The 25,733-nt window shown below is 50.0% G+C and overlaps 1 protein-coding gene across 2 annotated transcripts in view; it reads left to right on the forward strand.

The window, feature by feature from the left end:
* The first annotated feature begins 14,052 nt into the window (after positions 1 to 14,052).
* DDHD1 (DDHD domain containing 1) overlaps positions 14,053 to 25,733 on the forward strand; it is a 57,924-nt gene continuing 46,243 nt past the window's right edge. For both annotated transcript variants that reach the window (XM_072337089.1, XM_072337090.1), the window contains exon 1: positions 14,053 to 14,793. In XM_072337089.1, coding sequence (XP_072193190.1) covers positions 14,145 to 14,793 — 649 coding nt within the window. In that variant the 5' untranslated portion in view covers positions 14,053 to 14,144. The remainder of the gene's footprint in view (positions 14,794 to 25,733) is intronic.

Below are 25,733 nucleotides of genomic sequence, written 5' to 3' on the forward strand. Positions count from 1 at the left end.
AGGGAAAAAAAAAGAGAGAGATAAATTGATCTGTTTAATACTTTGCTAAATTCTCAACTGGTGAAATAGATTTGAGGAAAAATTCATCACAATCCTCTCTTCCTGTTGAGAAATTCTGTCTTGTTCTCGGCGGTGTCCATGAGATGGCAGGAGTGCACTCTCCTCTGGTGGCCAAAGGGACCACAACACTGTGATGACTCCGGAGCCACCGGTTCCCAACCGGGAGCTTTGCTCCAGCTGTGGGCGCTGCTGAGAAGGCAACCCTTCCTATTTATCCCTACTTGAAAGAGATGGAGGAGCAGCACCAAAGGGCACGTCTTCACAAAGCCAAGTGACTGATGCCAGCTTCCCAGGGAGGTGGGAATGGCTCCATTTGCTCCCCTTGCTTTCAGCCCCTGTTTGGGCAGTGCGACCCTGCTCAGTGCAGACTGCTCCATGTGCTCGTCCTGTGCTGTGCTCGGGCACTGAGGAACCGGGAGCGTGCAAGGAGAGAAGGACCCGGACACCAGCCAGGAAGAAATCTGGAGGCTGTGATTTAGAAATCACAGCCCTGGCATTTATGGCTGAGGAAGGCTGTGGAAACAAAGCCTCAGGGATGTCCCAGTTGTCAGCTCTGTTTACGATCCTGAGGCCTCCCCACAACTGGGGCACAGCTGCACGCTTCGGTTCTGAGCACCAGGACAAAGGACAAGCTGACAGTTGTGTGTTGCTCGCCTTGGCCTTGCTGCAGAAGTGACAGTCCTAAAGCACCTGGATGCTCCAACAGCTTCAAGGGAGTACGTTGCATGAAAGAGCAAATTTTGGGGGTTTAAAAGACCCTTGAGCTGCTCACAGGTCTTAAAAGCAGACGGTCATTCAGTCTTTCACCTGCTGGTGTGCTAAATCCAGTTAATAATGTCACAGGCTGTTGCTGCAGTTTTGCATGGAGTGAGTAGGACCATGTGCATATCTCAGTCCTGCGCCAGGTTCTCACCTGCTCCCTCCAGGGTTTAAGTGAATTATTTTATGTATTTGTATAGGAGGAATAAAATCATGGCATAAACCCCATCTGAATGCCCCCTGATGTCAGAGGGAAAGTCCCTAGTAACGTTAAGGGTCTTCAGATTGGGCTTCAGAAAAGCAGCTGCAAGATATTAACCAGCAGGCTCAGAATTCAGCTTTGCTTTAACTCAGCCCAAACCTTTGTAAATAAGTCACGGTAGGTCAGGGGAAAAGAAGCTCCAATCTGGCTGTGCTCCCCTGTCCTACAGAAGAAGCTCACACTGTTAAGAAAGAGGAATGCTCACTGAACAAGTTCACCCTGAGCAGAGGAGTTCCCTTTTCACACACCCAAGCATTCAGGAAGTGCAGAAATTGCTGCAGTGATTCCTCACCTTTCTGCCGTGGCTGACAACAATTTCCTCCTTGTTCTGCTTGGCATTCTCACTATGGCCATTTTCTGCTGCTCTCGACTGCCAAGAAACCCCTCTTGCTGTGGCAAGAAGTGTGACAGCTCCTCCTGGCACATAGAAGCAGGATGGAGCAGGGAGGAGGAGCCACTGGAGATGCCCTGGACTATAGGGGGCAATGGGTTGTCGTCAGAGGGGCATGGGTTGGTGCCACCTTCCTCCAGCTCCACTTGTGCCAACCATTCAGCCATGAAATGAATTGCACACTTTATTTCTTTATTTCTTTTTCTTTTATTTCTTTTATTTTTTCTTTACTATTTGAAGGTCTTTCTGCAGCAGCAGGTGCTAATCTGTCACCGATTGCTGCTCCTGCAGTATGCAACGTGATCATCACTGCCAAATGGGGGGGCTGCAACAGGCCAAAGATGGGCAGTATGAGTATCACAGCATATGGAGAGCTTACATGGGCCGAAATGTGGAAACACCAACATATCTTCCATGATGCAAACAATAGGACTCCTGTGTCTCACTGGTATATGCTCAGCAACTGAGGGACACCCTCATCAGGAGTGCCATGCTGTCACTTGTGGCAAAAGCAGCCACAGGCACTGCACTCCTTGCAGCTTGGACCAAATGGCTTTAGAGCAGGACTTCCAGACTGGTACCTTGACCTCTATGTGGACTCTTTGTGATCTTGGCCACTGGTTCCAGGTGGGCTCTAACATCCCTTCCAACACAAGCCTTTCTACCAGTCTAAGATTCACTGATCTTATAAACGTCTTACATGAATCCATGTAAATGTCCTTTTTTGTTTTTCTACCAGAGCAATCACTTCTGCCCCTGAACCTCTGCTTCCCCATTTGTGTTTCCCCAATTTCTCTGAGGACCAGAACAAGGCTGAGAGGTCTCTGCTCTGGAAAACTACAGGCAAAAATCATGGAAAACAACCAAACAAACATGGAATCATATCATAGAATGGATTATGTTGGGAGGGACCTCAAAGACCATCCAGCCCCAACCCTGCCATGGGCTGGATGCCCCCCCAGCTCAGGATACCCGCAGCCCATCCACGACCTCGGGCACCTCCGGGGATGGGGCAGCACAGCTCTGGGCAGCGCTGGAGCCTCACTGCCCTCTGCATGAAGGATTTCTGACCTCACAGCACGGCGTACACCCAGATGCACTGCTGTTTTCCTATCAGCAGGGATTACGTTGCTTAAACCGTTTATTCGATACTGACTGATCGAGGAGGGCTCAGAGGAGCTGAGAGATGAAACGGGAACGGGAAATTCTGAGCGCACACAGGCGAAGCGTTCGAAGTGAAGCGGTGCAGGTGCACATTCCCGAATGCAGGCAGTTTTCCACGGGAGCTGCTGTGCCTGTGAACCACTTCTCAGGCTCCGGCTGCCATCTCGTGGCCTTGTGAGACATCGTCCCCATCCCTCCGGTCAATGCAGCCCGGCAGGACTTTTCCAAGTCTGGTAATGGCAAAAAATTCCAGGAAGTGTTTCCCCCAGGAAAGCAGTTCTTGGGAGCCCCATGTCCTCACATTGCAGTGGGTTTGACCTTTTCACCACACATACAGAGCGTGCTTTATTTTCCACCAAGTGACATTTGGAAAGGGTAGAATCCAAGTAGGGGAGGGTTAACATCGCTTGTCCATCTGCTTGTCATCCTTGAGGGCTGCAGTTCAAGCAGTGCTCAGCAATATGCTCAAGACTGAACTTGCTGCTGCTTTTCCCATGTGATGGTAGTGGGACACGGCATGGCACAAAACAGGTTGGCACAGCATGGCCCAGCATGGCACAACACAGCTTGGCAAAGCATGGCACGGCACAGTGTAGCATGGCATGACACGGCATGGTGTGGTACACCTCATCATGGCATAGCATGGCCCAGCATGGCAAGACACAGGTTGCCAAAACATGGCATGGCACAGAAAGGCCTGGTATGGAGTGGTACAACTCATCATGGCCCAGCAAGGCACAGCATGGCACACTTTGCCTGCATTGGTCCCTCCTCCTGAGCTCTCACTCCAGCCCAACTCCAGCAGCAGATCTCAGAGCCATCTGCTGCCTCAGTAAAACCACTGAAGCTCTGAGCAAGCCCAAAGATCCACCTGCACAGAACAGCTTGCATGATGTAGAGTCCCGGGGAGATGTGGCACTGAGGGACGTGGGTGGTGGGTATGGTTGGGTGGTGGGCTTAGTTGGGTGGTGGACATGGTTGGGTGGTGGGCATAGTTGGGTGGGTTGGGCTTGGGGATCTCAGAGATCTTTTCCAACATGAACAACTCTAAGATTCTATGATTCTCTGACATGAGCTGGAACAGCTTCCTGAGAGACAGCCATTGGTGGCATCACAGGTAAGGTGAGATCATCTCTCATCTACCTTCGGTCTGTTGGCGGTACACCTGCAGCAGCGCTGTGACAGTGTTGGCAAAGCTTGTGCCCAGTGCCAGGTACCTGAGCAGTCCTAGAGGCATCAAGTTGTTCCACATCATCCCTTCTCTAGAGCAGATTTAGACGGTAAAAAAATTCAGTGCCTTGGGGCTGGCCCCAGATTTCAGTTCTAGACGTGCATCAACCTGAAGGCAGCCTGAGCCTACAAAAAAAACCACTCTCATAAAGGAAACTTTTGAGTATCACATCCCTGTAGGACCATTGGACCAGGCATTACTGTAAGATGTTCATGACTGTGTTGTGTACGGTCCTAATACCAAAAGAGCCTCATGGGGCTGGAGAAGGTGAGATCATGGAAAAACTGAAGTAACACAGAACCTGTTGTGTGGATGCATGTTCAGCCAACCAGCTCCTTCTCCACTCAACCTGCCACCAGACCGGGCAAAAGCACATTTCATCTACTCTGTTCCACTTGGAGATAAAAGTCACTGGTAAGAAAGGAGGGAAATCTGCCTTCTTTCATTCCCTTTCTGGATTTGAGGTGAAGGTTTAATTAAGTTCAGTGCCCTCATGGGACACAGAGTCAATGTCAAGCCTAGGCACAGGCTGTACACATTAGTGAGCACCCTCGCACTTTTCCCAGCAGGGTTGTGCAATGGATCTGATGTTTCCCAGCAATAATGGTGGGGAATCTTTGCCTTTCTCATGGTAAAATAGACTTTGTTAGCATGGTAGCTGAGATTTTTTTTGTAAAACCACATGATCTGGGCTGTATGAATGAAATTCCAGCCCATCCATAATCTCTCAGGCTGCAGTTTCCCCACCACGGTTTACAAGCCTTCCTACACCACGACTTGCTCCATATTCATGCTGGCAAACAGCAAGGCTGAGGCCACAGCCAGTTTACTACACCGGGCTGTGATAAGCAAACCCTGTCCTTTCCAAAGGGCTTTTGCAACAAGCTCGGTCTTGCTGGGTGCCACGCGCTCGCGGTTCCCATGAATTACAGAGGAAGCTCTTGGCAGTGTGCAGGAGTTGGCTCATCCCATATGAAGGAATGTCTCAGCATCTGTGGCACTTGGACTAGCCGGCTTCCTCACATCTTCAACCAGAGCAGCCTCAATCTGATTAACGTTGCCTAATACAAAGTTTTCAGTTTACGGTCATTGACCTTCAAGAAATCACATGTGATACAACCTCTTGCAGCGAAAGTCGGGTAACTGCTGTGTGCAGAACAAGGATCCAGGTGCAGTTTCGATTCCTCAGACTGCACACGTGGCCTCCCCAGGGCAGAGCAGAGCAGAGGAGTATCTCCCTTGCCCTGCTGGCCACGCTCTTTGTAACACACCCCAGGACACCGCTGGCTTATGGGCCACCAGGGCACACTGCTGGCTCATGGTCACCCTGTTGGCCACCAGGTCCCCCATGTCCTTCTCTGCAGAGCTCCTCTCCAGCAGCTCAGCCCCCAACCTGTACTGGTGTATGAGGCTCCTCCTCCCCAGGTGTAGCACCCTACACTTGCCCTCGTTGAACCTCATTATGTCCGCTCTGCACAACTCTTCAGCCTGTCCAGGCTAATAAGTGCTGGTTTGTTGCAATTAGACTTATCACTTATTGCTAATTATCGCTTACTACCAACATTTCTATGAGGATTTCTGAATCACTCCCTGTATTATCTCCTGGTGGAGTTCCACGGAAGCTACCTGACATGAGAAATCAGCATTTATCCATCAGTGACAAAGGTCTGGGTTGCCATGGGCAGTTCCCCTCACTGTAGGTAAATCTGGTAATGAAAGGATGGAGATGGAGAGGGACAAAAAAACCAATAACACAGCAACAAAAAGAAACAGAGCCAAGGTATTGCAGGGTAAGTTTGAAAAGATCCCCTTCAGTGATGCTTGTGGAGCCACAGGAGGTAGGGAGTTTAAGTATCTGATCCCCTTATTGTGAGCTTTTGACAACACTGGGTGCTCACTTTGCTGTTAGCTCAGGTTTCTGGCTTTCCCCAGGCACTACAAGCAATAGGCTTCTTCCTACAAGTAGATACAAGAATGCAAGGTAGGGAGAAAAGATGAATAAAAATAGAATCACTGCTTGACTTTGACTCTCATTTGCAATTTGGCTGCTGGGGAAAAAGATACTTTCCCCATCCTAGCAGCAGCCCTCAAACCTGACGCGTTTTTGCTGGCTTTGGGTTCTTTCCTTGGATGTCAGACATAGAACAGATGCAAAGCATGGATTCTTGGCTGGCTCCATTTAGAAAAGGAAAGAAGGAAAGAATATGCAATTACTGGGGAAGAAACAAAGACCTCACGAAAACTGTAGCAACAGTGGAAGATGCGTCTCTTGTTCCGAGCAGTCTTCAGGGCATAGAAAAAGCAGCAGGAAGGACAGACACTGCTGATGTTTGCATAAGGCTCCAGGACGCCATGGATGTGGATGAGGACAACTCCCTGCCATGCAGATACTTTCCTCTCTGGAAATGTTCTTCCCTCCTTTTTTTAAGGAGCAGAGCAGAAAGTGATGAACAAACGGACCACGTGCTGGGAGTTTGGGCAATTGCAGCTTATCTGTTTTATTCAGTTGTGCTTTACCATCTCCAGTTGTGATCTGCAGTCCTGGCTGCCCACCGAGACCGGGAGGGGTGGCAATACAGAGTGTGCTTCTGATTTTACTCCTCCCACCAGAAAATGCTGATTTGAAATCATTGTAAGAAGAGGACAAGGCACAGGACAGGACATTACGGCTGAGTGCAGATGTCCAGATCATGAAACCTGTCCTACTTGTGACACTATGGAATGCTGACACCAGGTTTGGATGGATGCCTCCATCACCAGCAGCTCCCTTATGAAGTACAAATCCCATGTAATATCCGGGTGATAAAGTCCCATAGGAAAACCTAACCCTCCAATCAGGGTGTGGGATCAGATGCAGTGAAGGTGACACAACTCATCCCTCTCCCACCCACCACTCGCACCACATCCATTTTCGAGGGCAAGCACCTGTTTTCCAGTGCAAGCGCCTGTGTGGGGAACAGGGCAGGGATCATAACAGGCATTTGCACTGGAAAACACTGCTTTGCAGCTCCTCCCATTGCAGCTTGCTTTACAAACAAATTCTGGCTGTAAGCTTCTAACCAGACACAAAGTTCACCTGGGGTGAGAGGGCTGCAGGGCCCTGTGGGTATTTAAGCCAATAAGCCTTAGCCCAGGCTTCTGGAAAGTTGTAGGAAGGGAAAATATTCAGAAAGGATAGTGAAGTGTGAAGTGAACACAATGTGGTGTATTTATAGCAGGGATCCAAGCTCGGCACTAGCTGTCACCTGACCAACAACAGCTCCAGCCAGGAGTTCTGGCTGCACGCTGCCATAGCAGCTTTCCACAACCCTCCTGCACATTTCCAGCCAGGCACAGCAAGGATCCCACCTTACCCAGTGAAACGCAAGTCACGAGGACGTTCCCTCTGGGCCACTATGACAAAGATGATCCAAGGTCGCTCACCTGCTATTTGGTGTCGGCTTACCAAGACGTAGCGTCTGCATCTCCCTGCAGCTTTAAAGGTCTTCTGAATCACACTCTGCTCCAGAGAGACATTTAAGACAGAATCTGACTTTACATGAGTGTTTCCATTACTGCTCTCCTGCCTGAAGTCATGTCCTTCAGTACCTCCATCAAGGATGCAATGGCAAGCACTGCTCCATGATTTTCTAGAACAGCGCGCACCGTGAGGACAAGGTGATGCATTTTGCATCTCTTATGATTCGTCATGCCTAATTTTCTTACCAGAAATGCATCCGGTGGATTGGGTTGTGATCAACTAACAAGAAGCACTTGGGAGGGGAAAGGATGAACCACAGAGAGCAGCTGAAATCTTAATCCTGCTGAAACCAATGGCAATACAGGATAGGTCCCGGTCAAGGCTGGGATTCACACAGCAGCACACTGACAGCAGCTCCAAACTCACTTCTAGTGCCAAGTGCTCCCAAGGTCCTGGCACTCCAGCAACGCCTCCTGGCACTACGAGACACAACACTTGTGTGCAGTCCTTGAGACCTGGCACAGAGAGCTTGGAAATGCCTCCATCCCCCAGCTGACCCCACTCCTGAGATCCTCGCTGCGACCTCCAGCACAGCCCCGCACTGCTACAAGATCCTTTGCTCCTCCTTACAGCCCTTTGTGCAGCACTTTCTGACAACTCGTAACCAGCTCTCATCCTTTGCTTTTCAGCCACTCACCAACCTGAACTTCTGTGCAGGAAAAAGGATTTCTAGCCTGTGCTGTGCGTATTCCATCCTTTTTGAACACAAGGTGTAAGGTGCAGAAGATGCAGTGACCTCCAACTCTTTATTTCACCATCTACAGAAAGGAACAAGGTCTCCATTTTGCAGGTCGATGGTTTCCTCCGGAGGTCTTTGTGCTTTATCTCTTGGCGTATCCGTTGGCACAACATGAATACAGAGCCCTTGTTTGCATTGTGATCTGGTCAAGTCCACAGTCAACACTTACCAGTAGGTTACACAACATTCCCCTTCTCCCCTCCAAAATGTCTGTGCCAGCTTTATTGGTTTTGGAACCACAAAACTCATTTGCTTTCCATATGCCCACACTTTAAGCACTTCCTATATCCTGTTGCATCTGGAGGAAAAAAAACACCAAGAGAATTACCTTCTCTATCTATTTTTATTTGCTCACCATCCCTAGCAAGGAAGAAAACCAGTAACAACCCTTCCAACACTGAGAACTACCCAAATCCCAGAGCAAAGGAACAATAATCCTTCTTGGAGGAGTACCTAGGGGGAAGGAACGCATTACAGGACTGTGTGTATCTGGAGTAGCTGTTGGCGACCATGGAGTTAGGCAATGTCGGCTATAAGGAATCACAGAAACATCTGGAAAAGACACACAAGATCATCATGCCCAAAGACCTCTAAGAAGAGCCTGGATCTGAAGGGCTCTTTCTGATGCATCTGGATTGCAACCACATCTCTGGGAAAAGCCTTTTATCCACCTCTACAAGCACACACACCACAGTGAGCCCACCTACGATAAGCTCTTCTACAACAGCTCTCATCAGATGAAAGCTGAAGGGTTCTGCTTGGAGGACTGAGCACGGGTCCCTCCCTTTGATAGTTTTATATCTTTCACATCTTTGTCTCCTTCCTTCATAGAGACAAGCGCAGGGCCAGGCTATCTTCTAGGGAAAGAAAGAGCAATACTTTGTGACCCACAAATCTGTGACAGCTTTAGTTTTTGTGATAACAGATGGACTCACCATCAGAAATTCTTTCTTTAGTGCCATCAACCCCTCTTTGTCTTGTTGAAGAAGAATGCTGTGGATGATCTAGGTTGGAAGGGACCTCAGAGCCCATCTGACTGCAATCCCTGTCACACCTTCCACCCGACCAGCCTGACAGGGCCCCATCCAGCCTGGCCTTGGGGCTCTGCAGCGATGGGGCTGTCACCCTGCTCTGATTCACTCCAAAGGGCAAAATTTAGCTCTCAGAAGAAGAGAGCAGGAGGAGATGGGGCAGCTGAGCCCAGGCATGGCTCTAGTTCAGCCTTTTCCTTACCAGCAGCCTGCCGTGCATGGCTTTCTATGGGACTCATCAATGCACAGACAAGCACTTAACGTTCAGTACATGCGAGCTTCACCAGACCAAAACCTGAAAGGGTAAACACTTCTGTCAGGGGTCATTACTTTGCTTTCTTCCTTTTGTTTGCCCTGGAACAATAGCAAAAGAAAAAGAAGGGAGAAAAAACGGTTGGATTGCACAATGCTGCCTTGAGAGAGACGGTATGTGATATCTCAGAAATGACCCCTCCTTGCCCCCAGTTCTTGTCTTTTACAGCCAGCGGGATATTCTGTGCCTGTTTGCAGCACAGGAAAAGGGACATGAAGCTGCAGCTTTGGAAGAACATCTCAGTTCTAGAGAAAGGCAGATTTGACCTTGGCACAGAGGATGTACCAGAACTGCTGGTGTTCAAGGGAAAGAAAAACAAGCAGACAAGCCTCCCATGGCTGAAAGCAGGACAGAGGTCTATCTGGGAGGGGGGTCAATCCAGTTAACCAACATCCCTTCTAAAAGCCCGAGAGTCAGTGTCTTCTGAGCAGAAAGTATCACGTTGTGAGCAAAGATTTTTGGACGCCTGCTTAGTTTGATGAAAAACGTTTTAACAGAGACCAATTCCTCACACTGCCAGTGTACCCAAATATATTTGGGTAGCTGTGAAACCGAAAAAAAGCAGAAGTGTTTGATAAATATTTCCCGCCTGTATTTGGGACAAAGTTGAATGTCATTTCCATGTTATATAATGATGATGAAATGCTTCCCATGCGAGCAACTTAAAGAGAAAAGAACATTAAACATCACAACTGGCATTTTAAAAGCAGCAGGTCTAGAGGACTTGCACATCAGGGTTTCAAGAGCTCGCTGTTCAGATGACTGTGCTCACACACAGGGAATATGTGAGAGCCTAGAGTTGGGCCAGAAGGCCATTTCTAAGGTGAAACTCAGTGCTGTGTCAATATTTGAAGCGTGTAGCTGAGGTAAGACCAGGTCGTTTCACGCTGGTTCATCTGACACTTCTCCTGACCTGCCTATAATGAAGTGGTACGTGCCAATTAACAAGGGGATGGAGAGTGGGGGGTGTAATGAGATGGCAATCAGCAGTTCTCATGGGAAATGTAAACGTTCCTGTCAAAGAACCAATTTCATTCTGTTCCTTGATAAAATCACAGGTACTGTTGACAGCAGTGACTGTGTTGAGTCAGAGCTGCACCGTGTCCAGATTTGAAGAAAAAGTTATATACAAAATCAATACAAGTGCATGATAAATGGTTTAAAAATAGCTAAAGGGAAGATCTTCAAATGGCTTTCTTAGAAAGGATTCATCAATGAGTAAAGACTGTCACTAATGGACTCCTGCAAGCACTCGGCCTTGTGCTGTTCATTGTACTTTATTTAGGACCTGGAAGAAAACACAACACGACTGCATCATTTCTGCCTTGTGTTCAAAACTGACCACGCTGTATCAAGTACCACCAACAGGAGTAGCTTCTCCTGAGTACAAGAGTGCTGGGATGGGGGTAACTAGAATAGCAGCAACAAAAGGAATCCAAGCTACTTGGTAAAATGAGCTTAATTAAAGGAAGCTCCTTACGCCTTCAGCTATAGCCATGCTCCCCAGGTTCAAGGGGAACCATCTTACCCCTTACACATTTGCTTTTTACATGGTGTAAGTTGGCAGCGATGGGAGTGGAGTCCTGTGTCATGCCAGGAACTTTTGTGCTACTCCACAGCCATGAACTGTGCGCTCCTAACCATACAAAGAGGAAAATATTCCTCTTCTGAGCTCTAGAGAGAGGTCTGGGCTCCCAACTTCCATCCACATCAGTCTACCCAGCAAAGCTCTCCCCCACAAATTCAAAGTGAACAGAAATTGGACATTTTTGGGAGGGAACTTCAGGCTCCATGGATCCCTTCACTTCCCATTCAGTAAACCAGTTTTCTGCCATGTGTCTTTGCAGGTCTCCAAAATGGCTCTAAAAATGAAAAGTCAAATTGCAGCTCTCGATGTGGTTCAGCCTGACGATGATGAACAATCTCCTTTTGCCTACTGCCTACAGGGACATCGTGCACAAGAAAGTGGTGCCTGCAAACAGACAGCAGACATGCAGACCCAGAAATGCACGAGAAATAAACCACCAAATCGTAGATCAAATGATCTGAAATAATATGCACATGAGATAACGAACATGTAACGTGCCCCTTGGCCATCTGGGCAATCTTTCCTTGTTCTCTCAAACAAGGAGAAAAGGGGGGAGCATTTGAGTAGGGTGACACGAATGAAGAAGGGCGAAACACCAGCTGAATGACAAAAGATGGTGAAAACCCCACCGGCTCTGACAGAAATGAGGATGAAAATGAGAATCTCATGAGATGTGTCTTCAAAGCCATCGACAGCCTCCGTCCCCGGAGGTTCTCACAGAGCTGTGGGGATGTGGCACTGAGGGATGCCTGCTCAGTAGGCATGGTGGGGTGGGCTGCCAGATGGATGAGGTGATCTTGGTCATCTTTTCCAACCCGAAGGACTGTGTGACTCCATGGCATTCCCCTCTGACAATCTGGGGCAGGTTTCGTGGAAAGGAACGTGACAGGACGAGGGGAAATGGCCTCAAGTTGCGCCAGGGCAAGTTTAGGTTGGATATTAGAAAGAACTTCTTTACAGAAAGGGTGGTTAGGTACTGGAATGGGCTCCCCAAGGAGGTGGTTGAATCGCCATCCCTGGATGTGTTTAAGAGCCGTTTGGATGTGGTGCTCAGGGATATGATTTAGCAGAGGGTTGTTGTTGTGGTGTTGTTTCGTGGTTGTTTTTTAAGAGATCGGCTACTGGTTGGGCTGCGGTTGGACTTGATGATCTTCAAGGTCTTTTCCAACCTGAGTAATTCTATGATTCTATGATTCTATGAAAGCATCCCTTGTTGAATTGGTTTAGAAATGCAAAAGTTAAACAAATAGCTCGTGTCCCTGTTGCCAGACTGATGTGGATATGAAGTCAAGCAGTTTCTTCTGCTGGCCCTCTGCTTGTATTTTATCTCCTCTCTTATTCCTTCTTCCCCATCTGAGAATGCAGAACGGGCACTCACAAAGCTCCCGTGCTAACCAATGCTAACCAAGTGTGTGGAGTTTTGAGGATCAGAAGGTGTTGCCAGGCATTCAAACTGCATTCACCCACAGTGAACATTTTATAATAGCTTCCCCCGTCCTTCCAACCTGCACTTAATCTGGCATCTTTCTGCTTTAATGCAGTCCATTAACAGGATTCCCCAGCTGAAAGTGGATATAGGAGGCAGGGCACAAACCTATTCTGGGAGGTACAATGCCATGCAATACAAAGAAGCTCCCTCGCAGGGCAGAGCCAAGCAGAAGGGAACGATGCATCAAGCATGTGGAATCCCAGTTCCAGGAGGAGACGTGGGAATTGGGGAACATGTGTACTGCGTCCTGTTTTTTCCACAGCTGATGTGCAGGTAGGACAGGAGCATTGCTCACGTACCCTCACCCCACCTCCTTGTTCCGGGCTGTGTTGCAAAATGGGGGGTTTCATGCAAACAGGTGACCCCACCCCGGTATTTCAGGGTGTGTTTCTGGGAGGTTCTCCCTCTGCCACCTCCACAACAGCCATGAGATAAGACAGCAGGGCTGGGGACTGGGAACCATCCCTCATCCTCGCTCTTGACATAGCAAAGTGTTTTATCACCTGGCACCGATACGCATCTCAGCACCCTGTCCTGCCAAGCACCAGGTGTGCACAGGGCAGGGAGGGGGCTGGTGCGGCTCACACACACCAACAAGCACAGGTGAGCCCCAGCACCTCCTGTTTTGGGGCCCAACACCTGCCTTTCTGGTACTCATAGTAAGTATTTGGAGGACCGGGATCTCACATGAGGGTGAGACATCCCCAAAGCAGCAGGTGTGGCCTCAGCTCAAGCACCAGGTGCAGGATGGGCACCACGACACTAGAAGGACATAAAGCCACCAGAACGCCATCAAAGCAGGGCTATGTGGATGGGTCTGGAAGGCAAGGAGTGCATGAGGCCCCGTGGTTTGTTGGGCCCAGAGCAGAGCAGGCTGAGGGGAGGCCTTGTGGCTGCTGCAGCTCATCACAGGGAGCCGAGGGCTGCACTGAGCTCTATGGGGAACAGCATGGAGCTGCGTCAGGGGAGGGTCAGGTGGGGTCAGGGGACGGTGGGCCCCAAGCTGCCAGAGCTCAGGGAGCATTAGGACACAGCTGAGCCATAGAATGGCCTGGGTTGCAAAGGCCCACAGTGCTTATCCATTCCAACCCCCTGCTGTGTGCAGGGTCACCAACCAGCAGCCCAGGCTGCCCAGAGCCACATCCAGCCTGGCCTTGAATGCCTGCAGGGATGGGGCATCCACAGCCTCCTTGGGCAACCTGTTCCAGTGAGACACAGGGACCGTGCCGTCAGCGTGGAGCCAGGAGCTCGGCGACCCCTGTGTGTTCCTACCAACCCGAGATACTCTGATACTCGTGTGGGTGCCACGTAACGCCGAGTCGTGTCGGGGCTCGCGGCGCTGCCCGCAGTCTGTGTACGGCAGCCCATGCGCACCCCGCACACACCGCACGCACCCCGGGCCTCCTCTCACCCCCCCTCCTTCCCGTCCGCCTCTCCCCGCACCGCCCCCGGCCGCGTCGCGGCGCGCGTGACGATGCGGCGCCGCCCCCGTCCGGACGGAGGAGCCGGCGGCTGCGGCAGCCCCGAGCCGGGCGTGAGCGGGGCGGTGCGAGCGGGGCGGCGCGGGGGCGGCCGAGGTGAGCGGCGGCGCCGCAGCATGGATTACCCCGAGCGCGGCTCGCCGCAGGGCGCCTGGGAGCCGAGCGGGGAAGGCGGCGGTTACGGCGGCCGCTACGAACGGGCGGCCGGCGGCGAGGAGGAGGAAGAGGAAGCGGCGGAGCATCCCCTGGCCCGGCCGCCCCGCCGCCCCCGGCAGCGCTCCGTGCCGCCGCTCCGCGCCGCGCTCTCCACCTCTTCCTCCGAGGAGGGGGAGCGGGAGGCGGCCACCCCGAGCGACTCGACCGGCGGCGCCGAGTTCGATTCGGCCGAGTCCGGCGCTTCGCTGCGCCGCTCCTCCAGCGCCGGGGAAGGCGGCGAGGGCGCCGGGCTGGCGAGCGGAGAGAGCGGCGGCGGCGGCGGCGGTTCGGCGCTGCCCGAGAGGAGACGGCCGCGCTCGGCGGCGGGCGGCGGGCGGCCCCGCTATGAGGTGGTGCGGGAGCTGGGCGCCGAGGAGGTGCGCTGGTTCTACCGGGAGGACCGCAAGAGCTGGAAGCCCTTCATCGGTTACGACTCGCTGCGGATCGAACTGGCCTTCCGAGCGCTCGGCCCCGGCCCCGAGAGGACGGCGGTGGAGCCGGTGTGCGTGCGGAGCGGGCTCTACGAGGTGGACGTGGCCAACGCCGAGTGCTACCCCGTCTACTGGAACCGTGAGTGCGGCCGCTGCCGGCACGGGGGAGGGGGGGAGAGGCAAGAGGGGCCCCGCGGTGCCGGCGAGGGCAGGTCCCGGACGGCAGCTCACACGCAGACACTGCGGGTCCCCTCGGGTGTGTGGGACCGAAGGACGCGGAGCTGACGGGGCGCTTTTCCATCCCAGAAGGTCCAGACCCTCGGGCTGCGGGACGCCACCTCACTCCTGTCCTCCCCAAAAAGGGATGCTGGGTGTCCCCTGCCTGCACAGCGAGCTGCTCGGAGGAAATGGGTTCAACAGGCGGCCCTTCCTGCCCCCCTGATATGGATGGGAGGGGGCTGAGTGCTCCCTGTTGCACCCATTTGATGCTCACGTTTGGGGGTAAGGGATGGGGCCCGATGGGTGACACGTGGCACATGTACTTGGGCGAGGAGGGTGTGCTCCCCTTTTGGCATCAGGCAGCCTCCTCAACCAATGCTGTGCATCCAGGAGCTGAGGGGGTGCCCAGTGCCCATGGAAATTGGGGCACCACTTTTTGAGAGGGTGGGCAATGAATCCCCCTAGTGCATCCTGAGGGTAGGAGGCACTGGGTACCCCCGTGCTGCATGCAGACCCATGGGAGAGGAAACCCTGGGGACCTCTTTGCACGCTTCTGGCGGAAAAGGGATCTGGGTATCTTTCCCTCTTTTTCCCCCCTGTGCATCTAAAGGAAAGGGGCATCTGGGCATGCACTCCCTGGCATACAGAGATGGTGGAATGGGCATCCCGTTGTTTCTTGATAGGTACGGAGGAAGGTGGCTGAGAACTTCATGACTGTGCTTCCCCTTTCACAGAATCACAGTCACACACAGAATGGCCCAGGTTGGAAGGGGCCTCAAGGATCGTGAAGCTCCAACCCCCACCACAGGCAGGGCCACCAACCTCCACATTGAATACCAGCCCAGGCTGCCCAGGGCCCCATCCAACCTGGCCTTGAACACCTGCAGGGATGGACGGGGCATCCACAGCCTCTCTGGGCAGCTGTTCCAGCACCTCACCGCTCTCACAGTAAAAAACTTCCCCCTGACATCCAACCTCAATCTGCCCTCCTTCAACTTCAATCCATTTCCCCTTGTCCTGCTGTTATGTGCCCTTTCCAAGAGTTGACCATTTCCCAGATGGGGAACAGTGAGTGAGAGTGGAGATTTGCTGTCACTACTCACCTCTTCCCGCAGTACGCATACCTGCTCTTCAGGAAGAGCAGAGTGATATCAGGCAGTTATTTGTCCACTGTCTCCCTGCCATAGTCATGCTTCTGATCTCTTTTCTTTGCTGAGGAGCAGTGGAAGAGCGGGCTGGGACCTGGCTTTTCTGCTTGTCATCTTCTCTTCTAGGAAAGCAACGGAGCTTCATCTCCCTAACCCAATCACCCTTCCACTGGGAGAGGCTTGAAATGGGACTTCTGCTTTCTGCTTCAGGGGGTTGCAACAGGCATCTCAGATGCACAGTCCTTACTTCTTATTCTTCCAAGTGAAGGGTGTTTACCACCTCAACTTCAAAAGGATGTGGTGATGTACGCCTTCTCTCATCCTTCCTCAAGAGGCACCATCCCTTGCATTCATCTGTCTCCTTTGATGGAGGAGAGGGGACCTTTGGGAGCAGAGATACAAGAGTAGGCACCTTTCTTTGGAGGGAATGGGTCTTGCTGGACAAGCATCAGCTCTCCTGGAGCAGACAGGCAATGCCACTGCTTGCCCTCTGTCCCTAAAGACTTGCTTTCCAACTGTGTTCCTTCAAGGCCATGGGAGCTGTAATGGAGCGTGATGCAGGCTGGCCAAGCAAGAGGTGTTATCCTCACATGAACCTGGGAGAAGAGCGGGCAGTTTTCTCTGGTCTCTGTAAATTTGTGAGACTTATGTGGGAGATTTGGGGCTGATGAGAGTCGCAGAAGAGCAGATCTGTAAAAACTGAGGCTCTTGCTTGTTTCCTCTCTTCCTTGTTGTTTTTACAGGAGGGAGATCCATAAAAGACAGCAGCAGGTGGTACAATTCACTCAAGGTGTGTGAAACCTCTGTTTTTCAGCTTATCGCCCCAACAGACAGGTAGTGAGCCCAGGGAGCAAGGGGAGCTCTCAGCCCACACACGCTTTGAGTTAAAGAGCAGCCTGGGCACAGCTCCGTGTTTGGACAGTAGGGTGTTTTCTATCACCACCCTGAAGCGCTGATTGTGCTTGTTGCATCTGCCACGTGGTTACAGTTCAGCCAAGGGATGAGCAAACTGCGGCTGTCCCTCTTGCTGCCTGTGCCATAGGGACAGAGGGGACGGAGTGAGCAGAGCTGCCAGGTGAGGCAGGATAGCTCCTGGTAACGGGAGCAGGAGGCTGTGCTCATCAGCAGCTTAAAGGTTTAATTTCTTGACCCTTTGCCTGGTCCGTTTTGGAAGCTGATTCAGTCTCCTTAAGCCTAAGGAGCAGATGTCTGAAATAATAACGTGTGCTGTGCAGAGACAATTTCTGATGCTTGGAAGGAGAGATTTCCAGCAGTTAGCACCAGAAGCAGTGCTAGACAGAGAAACAAACTCACAGTGCTAAAAATGGGGATCGTTTTTCATTCTTGGAAAGCTGATTAAAGAGCGCTCAAGTCTTCTTATCTGGTCTGCTCATTTGCAAGACTAAGATAAACTTGTGGTGTTCCAGGGATCTGTCGGTGCCTTATGACCTAACGCCTCCTTTTGCTCGCACGTTTCGTTGCCTCTTCCCTGTATATGTGAGAGTTCTTGCCTTTCTCCCATTCTCTCCTCCCAGGTGAGGCGGTGCGTTCCCCTGTAGGCAGATGGCCAGCATGGCTCTGCTGCGCTGCTGCCTGGTGCTCTCTGCCTGGTTCTCTGCTGCGCCCAGGCCCCAGAAGATTGCAAGGTCAGATCCCAAGGATTCTGTCTCATCTCCTGCTTCTGAAGACCTTGGTGTGGCTGTTATTCCCATCTAATGGCGTGTGTGCAGTTCTGGATCTGAAGGGTAGATGCTGCTTTGGTCCCTGTCATATGGGAGGGAGCTACTGATGGCATACCAGATCTCACACTAGATACATGTGTGGGTAAGGGAGGAGGATCTTGCTCTCTGATTGCATGAGCATGGAAAACAACGGGTACAACTGACATAAAACGTGCTGAGGTGCGCGTTAAAGAGTACAGAAACTGCTGTCTGTTTTTGCTGATTCATGTTTTCAGTTCAGAGCAAAGGTCAAAAGCTTTTATCTTTCTTCTTCCCTGTTGTTCTGTTCCACGTATGTACTGCTCTTCAGGGACGGCTGCTATCTCACAGCAACAACGTTGGGTGCCCTGACAGTTCTCCAGCTGTTTTATAATCTCAATGACAGGAAGATGCTGATTGTGGCTTGGCTTGTGCTGAAATACTTCTTTCACTCTGCGTTGTCTGAAATCTTAAGCTCGCCACAGGATTCTTTTGTAACATCAGAAATATCAGACTGAGTTACAGTTTGTAGAGATTAATTACTGAGGATTTTACCCTTACCTTGTGACCTCTGGGATTTATTTAATTAGAATTGTAGAAGTAGCAAAGACAGCACAAGAGAACTGAAATTATTAGTGGAGGCTTCCAGATAAGTGAGTAGCTTGGAGCTGGGCTTCTTGTCTTCTGCAGACACGGTGATGAGTGGTATTTGCTGTGCAAATCTGCTCTTTGAATCCTCTCAGAGTGCCCGGTCCTCTCTGCCCTCCTACTCAAAGAGGGCTGCTTTGCAACTGTTTTTCTGTAGATTGACTTGGGCTGGTTTTCAAAACCTTGATGAGTCTGTTTAATCTTTAAACTGCAGACTTCTGGGTGACTGTCCTATTCATTGGCTTGGAACTCATGACTTTGTCTCGTGCAACTTTTGCCCTGCCTTTCCTTTGCTTTTTGGCCATCGCAGTGTCAAGTGACTGGTTTCTTATATATTAGTCCACTTTCGCTCTCTGGGTAGTTGTCCTCATCTCAACATAGAATCACAGAATGCCCCGGGTTGAAAGGGACCTCAAGGATCATGAAACTCCAGCCCCCATGCTGCAGGCAGGGCCACCAACCTCCACGTTTCATAACAGACCAGTTCTGCACTTCCAGACCATGTTCTCCACTTTGAATTCAGGCTGCTGGGGTCGCATCACCTCTACTGCTGTCTACCATGAAGCAATGCCTCTTAAAATAGAAGTAGGACTTCTATACAGATCTGTTGGTATGTGGGGAAAAGCAAACTCAGTAAGAGCTTTGTTTGGTATTTCTTTTTTAATGTGTATGCTTTTGCACCTAATAGTTTGCAGGCACCTATTAAATAAAATACCACATACTGTATTAAAAAAAATAAGAATGCTTCATTAGGACCATCCATGACTGAAGATACGGAGGTAGCTTCCGCTGCACTGCTTGCTAGCAGAGATTCTACTTAGCCCATGTGTGAATGCATAGGGGATCGTGGGATCCCCAGATATAGATTTTAGAATCCTTAAACTTCAGCTTGGCCATGTTTAAAACCTGTTTGAGGTTCCTCTAAGCTTGCACTGAAAGGAGTCTCCAAGAACTCCGTGGTTCTTTGGTAAGCTGTGAGCCGCTTTGTAGGTGGCAAGAAGGAGCAGTCGTGGTGAAAAGCCTCTGCCAGGTGAGCTTCCTGCACAATGAGACATGAGTGCCAGGGACGTGTTGTCAGCCTTTGAACTTGGAGTCAGAATCACTGGAAAATGTTGGAGTTCAGTGGGTAATGCTTGGCACCAGCTGCTTACAGGCGGCTGTTCTGTTAGTGGGTTGTTTTGATGTAGGAGGTGGAGGTCAGCAGTGAGATACAAACCCTTTTGTACGTCAGCCACTGCTTTGCTGTTGAGGCTGAACATCAGTGTGCAAGAGCTGCTAGGTGCTTCTCTGCTGTGTGCAGGGGCACTGGCTGCTTGTGCCTTCTCTAGGCAGTGTGGGTTTCCATATTGGCTTCTTCCAGGTGGGCACCTTGAGCCCATCCAAGGGCGCAGGTCCCATGGCACTGCTTCCCTGGCTGCTTTAATTGACATCTGGTATTGTGAGCTTGAGCAATTGCTTTGTGGGTTTTTTCTTCTATTCTGAAACAGAAATAGCATTAAAACACATTTATGAGGTAGGTGAAAACTGAGGGTTTGGATCTAATAGTTTCCACTACGTGGTCTGCATTTTGTAGTCTGTCTTCAGCAGCAGAACACTTCTTTAATTGCTTTACAGCATGCCTAGAACACCGCTTTTGGTTGTTGGACACTCTTTGAACTGGGTTGATACCATTTCCTAAAGGAGTTTTTTACTGAAGAGTTTTTTTCTCACCAGGCACGTGATTCTTCACTTGCAAATAAAATATTGATAGCTTCCATGGCAAGGTAAAGCGTTACTTTCGCTAACTGAGATCTTTCCTGGGTTTTACTTTTCTGCCTCTCCTCTTAATTGCGTTGCTCAATTCCTTCCCAAAGTGTCTCGTTAGTTTCAGTCCAGCCATCTCCTTCCTGATCAGAAGGCTTATGTGATGGCAAGGCACTTTGCAGCTCTGCAGTGCTCAGTGTGCATAGCTTCTGCTTTCTGGTGCCTTTCTCCCTTTCAGTAGGGGTAAGTTGTGACTTTTAGGATGCTTTTGTAAAGCACACAGGAGACGTTGGTACTTTGCTTGGATGTGCCTTTGAAGGTGAATTCCTTTTGCAAATTCAGCTTTTATTATTGTGATTTACAAGCATTGTTTAAGCAAAACTGATCACTTTTCCTCTAGGCGATGTCAGAAACACTGTCTGCTGGGTGTTGTCAACTCCAGCTGAGTGATCCTGCTTACAGAGTGAGTTGTGCTCACCCCTTGGTGTGGTCCATCACTTCTGGTGGCTATGATGAACAAGGAGTAAGGCAGAGATGCTGGGAATGCTGTGGGCAGTTCCATCAGTTGTATTTCTAAGGCCAAAAAGGATGCAGGTATGTAATGGCTTTAAGTGTTGGCCAGAAAGAAGGTCAGTAGGGTGGTCCTCTCTGAGTGCAGACTGCAAGTAGCTGTGAAGACACACCGGAGCGTGTCTGGCAGGAGGCTGGAAAGGAGACACTGCAGAGACAGTGGACTTGGTGAACAGCACAGTAAGTGAGCAGTGGAGTGGAGGATAACCCACTGCAAAGAAGGGAGAGGGAAGGAGGTGAGAGAAGGAGTTGGTACACCCTGAATGTATTTGTTCGTGTGGTTAGTTAGTGCTCGAGGTAGGTGTTAGGTATGCATGGGAGAAAGCTTGCTTTTGTAAATACAGATATTCCTATGGAGAAGGGCCTGCTTTCTGAAACTGCACGTACATAATGACTGCTGCTTGGTGCTGGAGAGAGCTCGCTAGCAGGGACCTGCTGAAGAGCACTTTCCAGGAGAACACAAACACTCAGCGCTGAGGATGTGATTGTGCAAAAGTCCCATGACTTTCAATGGGATTAGAGCACGTGCTCAAGTTCAGGAGGTGCTCGCATATGTTTGTCATGTGGCACAGTCATTCTTTGGCAGTTCAGCTTAGCTTTTGCCTAATGCTCTTGCAAAAAGTGCAAGCTTTGTGTGTTAGAAAAGAGCTAATGAGGGACTATCTGCTAAAACTTAACGACTACAGCAACAGGTGCTGCTGGTGCAAGTGCTTCACTTCAAAGTACTGGAATTAACATTGGTTAAATTGCATTAATGGATAAGAACTCGATAAAAGTAAGGCTCTAAAATTAAGGCTGTAACCTCTTGTGATTTAAGAGTCCTGGGTTTTTTGATGAGTGTTGTTCCATACACCATTAGGGCAGCTGATAAGGTGAGCTGCAGGATTTTGTGTTAAACCATTGGCTTCAGATCTGAGAGTAATAGCAGTGATCTTCCTTCAGCTACTAACTTAGAAGGAAAACCCTTCCTGAAAAACATGATGCATGCTTTATTTTGGGGGTAACTTCCACCTGCTATCTTGAAAGTGGCTCAGTAAAGCAAATTAGAATTATTTGTGGACCAGCATAATATCCTTTACCACTCGGTGAAGGAAATCTCTTGATCTTGGATGCTCAGTAAGATTCTGGCTCTGAATTCACATGGCTGCCTCTGTTAAGTTTTCAGAGTTGGATTTCACCTGTGAATTCCTTTTCAGGTGGTGGTGTTACTTCTGCAAGAGCAGAACAGGTTGCTGTGTTTGTAGTTAAACAAAGGAAGGTCGTTTTGGCTGTGATTAAAGGAATGGTGCCATTTATTTAAATACCAGCAACCTGCTTTACACTGCAGTGATGGAAATAGCTGGAAAGCTGCAGAGCACTGAGCTGCAACAAAAAGCCTGTTCTGTTACCATCAGTCAGGAAATAATGAAATGTTAGGTTCTGTTTCATTACGTCTGTCTGTTTACCCTGTGTGCATGGTCACATCACTGGCACTCAATTTAGGAATCTCATGATCAGCTTTTGTAGCCATCAATTCTCTCGTGCTTCCTGTTCTCTTGCATTCCTGTCCCTTCGTGGGGCTCTGCAACCCTTCCATAGTGGAGCTAGAAGGAAGATATTGCCCTGCAAACTGTGCTCCGTGCATTTGCATTGGCACAAATAGAACCTGCACGATGCTGTGGCTCTATGGGCAGTGGTGGTGATGGCTGTTGGGTGTGAGGATGCACCCTGGTGCAATGTGGGAGAGTCTGGACCTCGTACGTAAGTGAGAAGTCCTATGGGTTATGCAGCAGTGGACGTACCTAAAATCTCATTGTTACAGCTGTCAGGAGCTTCATGAGTGGATGGTGCTGGAGGTGCCTTGACTTTGCCCTCAGGCCCTCTGAAACAGTTGATTTGAATGACAGAATGACCCAGGTTGGAAGGGACCTCAAGGATCATGAAGCTCCAACCCCCACCACAGGCAGGGCCACCAACCTCCACATTAATACCAGCCCAGGCTGCCCAGGGCCCCATCCAACCTGGCCTTGAACACCTGCAGGGATGGACGGGGCATCCACAGCCTCTCTGGGCAGCTGTTCCAGCACCTCACCGCTCTCACAGTAAAGAACTTCCCCCTGACATCCAACCTCAATCTGCCCTCCTGCAACTTCAATCCATTTCCCCTTGTCCTGCTGGTATCTGCCCTCTCCAAGAGCTGATTCCCCACCTGTTTACAGACTCCCTTTATGTACTGGAAGGCTGCAGTGAGGTCACCCCACATCCGAAGCTCACTGCATCTTGCTTTCACCCCATTTTATTCTATCTACAAGTCTTCCAGGTTGCATGTCAGTTTGCGTTGACATTTCTGAGAGACCTTTCATTTTCTCCTTCAAGCTCTGTTTGCTTTTAATTAGAAGTTTGTGTGGTCTCCGTTTTGCAAGGTTTCTTAGTTCTGAATCAAGAGGGGTGGGAGGAGCCAACATGAGCCACAGTTCATGCTATGTGCTATTAAATTCAGGTGTATGCAATTTCAAGGAACAAACGATGGTGATCATTGAGCAGTACAAGAAGGAATGCAGGCAAAGTTAGCGCCATCGTTTGTTTTCCCTCTGTGTTACAAGGGATTTCCATAGCTTTTATATGCAGTTTTTGTGGTGTGCAGTGAAATGAAACGGGGTATATATGTGTGTCAATACAGTATGGGTGTGTTGAGTCGTGGATTGTTTCAGTTGGAAGGGACCTGTGGAGGCCATCTGGCCCAACACCCTGCAGTGCATGGGGACGTTCAGAGCCCCATCCAGCCCGATGCTGCTTGTGTTATCCTAGTTCTTCCCCTTCAGAGAACCTAGGAGGTTATGATGGTGTAAATTGCACACGCATCATTAATTACAGCTTTTGTATTCGTTGAATTTTTTGGGGGAAAAAAGAATGGGCTTTTTGTTTAAAAATGCATAAATCCTTTGTTGCCATTGCTGGAACTGTTTCTCTTTAAAGCGGTGAAATATGTATGACTAATTAAAACGAAGTGCCTTTGGTTAGCTCCTAATCTCTGCCATTCCAACTTAAGTTCTGGTGTAAACACAGCAAGTCAGCATGTGCTGGCCAAACACACGGGGCCTCACTTTGAAGCACCGCCAGCTGCAGATTACGCGGTGTAAGACTTAAGGCAGGAAAGAAATCAAGGCAAATCCTTTCCTGGGGATCAAGGTTGGAGTGGCAAAGATAAACTCTTCATGTTACCTCTTACAGGGTTTGAATTCCGTATTGGGGGAGAGAAAAGTCAAATTACAGCTAGATGTAGATATTTCCTTCCTTTCATAGAAGGAAAGGATGCAGGGAGAGCTTGGCTTACGCTTTCTGCAGTCGCCGGTGAATATTCAAGATGTGAGTGAATGAATGGATAGGAGTGCAATTGGGCCTTAAAATAGCAGGTTTGGTACAGCGCTGCTTCATGGTGATTACTGTAATAACTTGCATCGTGCTGGATGAATCACAGGATAATCTTGGTGGAAGAGCACCTGTCTGGGATTAGCGGGGTTGTTTACCAGGGCACACCTTTGAGGTTTCGTTCAGCCAGGTGATACGGAAGGACCTGCTGCTGTGTTGTCAGTCCGTGTGCTCCCCTCCCAGCCCTGTGCCCACAGCCATTGCCTGAACACACTGCCCTTCCTTCACCACCCAGTGCCACTACGGGAGCTGCTGGCTTTGAGGATCAGAAGGTTGGCATCGCCCTGCCTGGAGTATGACCTGATGTGCAGCCCAGCACTGCACACTTGTAATGCAGCCATCATAGAATCACAGCATGGCCTGGGTTGCAAAGGCCCACAGTGCTCATCCAGCTCCAACCCCCTGCTGTGTGCAGGGTCACCAGCCAGCAGCCCAGGCTGCCCAGAGCCACATCCAGCCTGGCCTTGAATGCCTGCAGGGATGGGGCATCCACAGCCTCCTTGGGCAACCTGTTCCAGTGCGTCACCACCCTCTGGGGGAAAAACTTCCTCCTAAGATCCAACCTGAACCTCCCCTGTCTCAGGAGCTCAGGGGCTGAGGTTGACTGATGTCAATCCTGGGTCTCCCTACAACCCCACTGAGCTTTGGAAAATGGAAGGACCTGAGCTTTGGAAACTCTGGCTCCAGGTTTGAAGTCCTGCTCTGCAAACAAAGCCCCGTAATGATCCATCTCTGGATCTGGAAATGATTTACTGATGGAGTGTTTTCCAGATAAATGCCCTTTCCAGCCCTAGAGCCAGATATATTATTTTATTCCTAAACCAAATTAGGCCGTAAAGATTTTACAATAAATGTTTTCATATTTCAATCGTTCCATTTTTCTCTTTCCTGGCCCAGCTTCTCTGGAAGAGGCCATTACCCATCTATTATTTGAGAGCTGCTGTGCAGTGCTGTGCTTTACTTTAAAGAAATGCAGTGGGAAGGGGGTTTTTTTGTCCAGGAGAAAGAGCCTGAAAATGTTTATTTTAATTCCTAATGCTTCGAATTCTAGAAGCCTGTAGGTAGAAATTCCCAAGTGAAAACCTCCAAACCCTTCAGAAATGCAAAAGAGGTGTGTTGCCTTCTGTTGGTTAGCAGTATGAAATAGTGTTCATATCGCCTTCTGTTCTGTTGTTGTTTTAGTCTGTTTATGGATTCAGTGAATGGAGCCTCATCAGAATGCGTAGTGAGGAATTAAGGAGCTGCTTGCAGATTTTTCCCAGCAAGGATCAACATCTGACACAGTTGTGCCATTGCTTCGGCAACAACGGGATCCTTTGTGCTCTCTGCAGTTCTGGGTGTGCTTCGTCTCTTCCTGCAGACAGAGCTCTGTTGTGAGAGCAGCAGAGCTGGATGTGGATGCATTGGCCCTGTGGAGCAGTGTGGGTGTGTGACAGGTGTAAAACAGGGGGGCACAGCTGAGGTGAAGGCAAGCACACGGTGAGCAGCTACTGCTGAACTTTGCTTTCTGTTGTTTGTGCAGCAGTGATTAATAGTGATTAACGTTGCCATGGTTAACAGGTTGAGTTTGAGAAAGTTCATTCCAAAACCTGACGTTCGGCACTTGGTTCATGGGATGTTGACTCTAGAATGAGTTTTAGTTT

This window comes from Excalfactoria chinensis, chromosome 5, assembly GCF_039878825.1.
Source record: "Excalfactoria chinensis isolate bCotChi1 chromosome 5, bCotChi1.hap2, whole genome shotgun sequence".
Lineage (NCBI taxonomy): Eukaryota > Metazoa > Chordata > Aves > Galliformes > Phasianidae > Excalfactoria > Excalfactoria chinensis.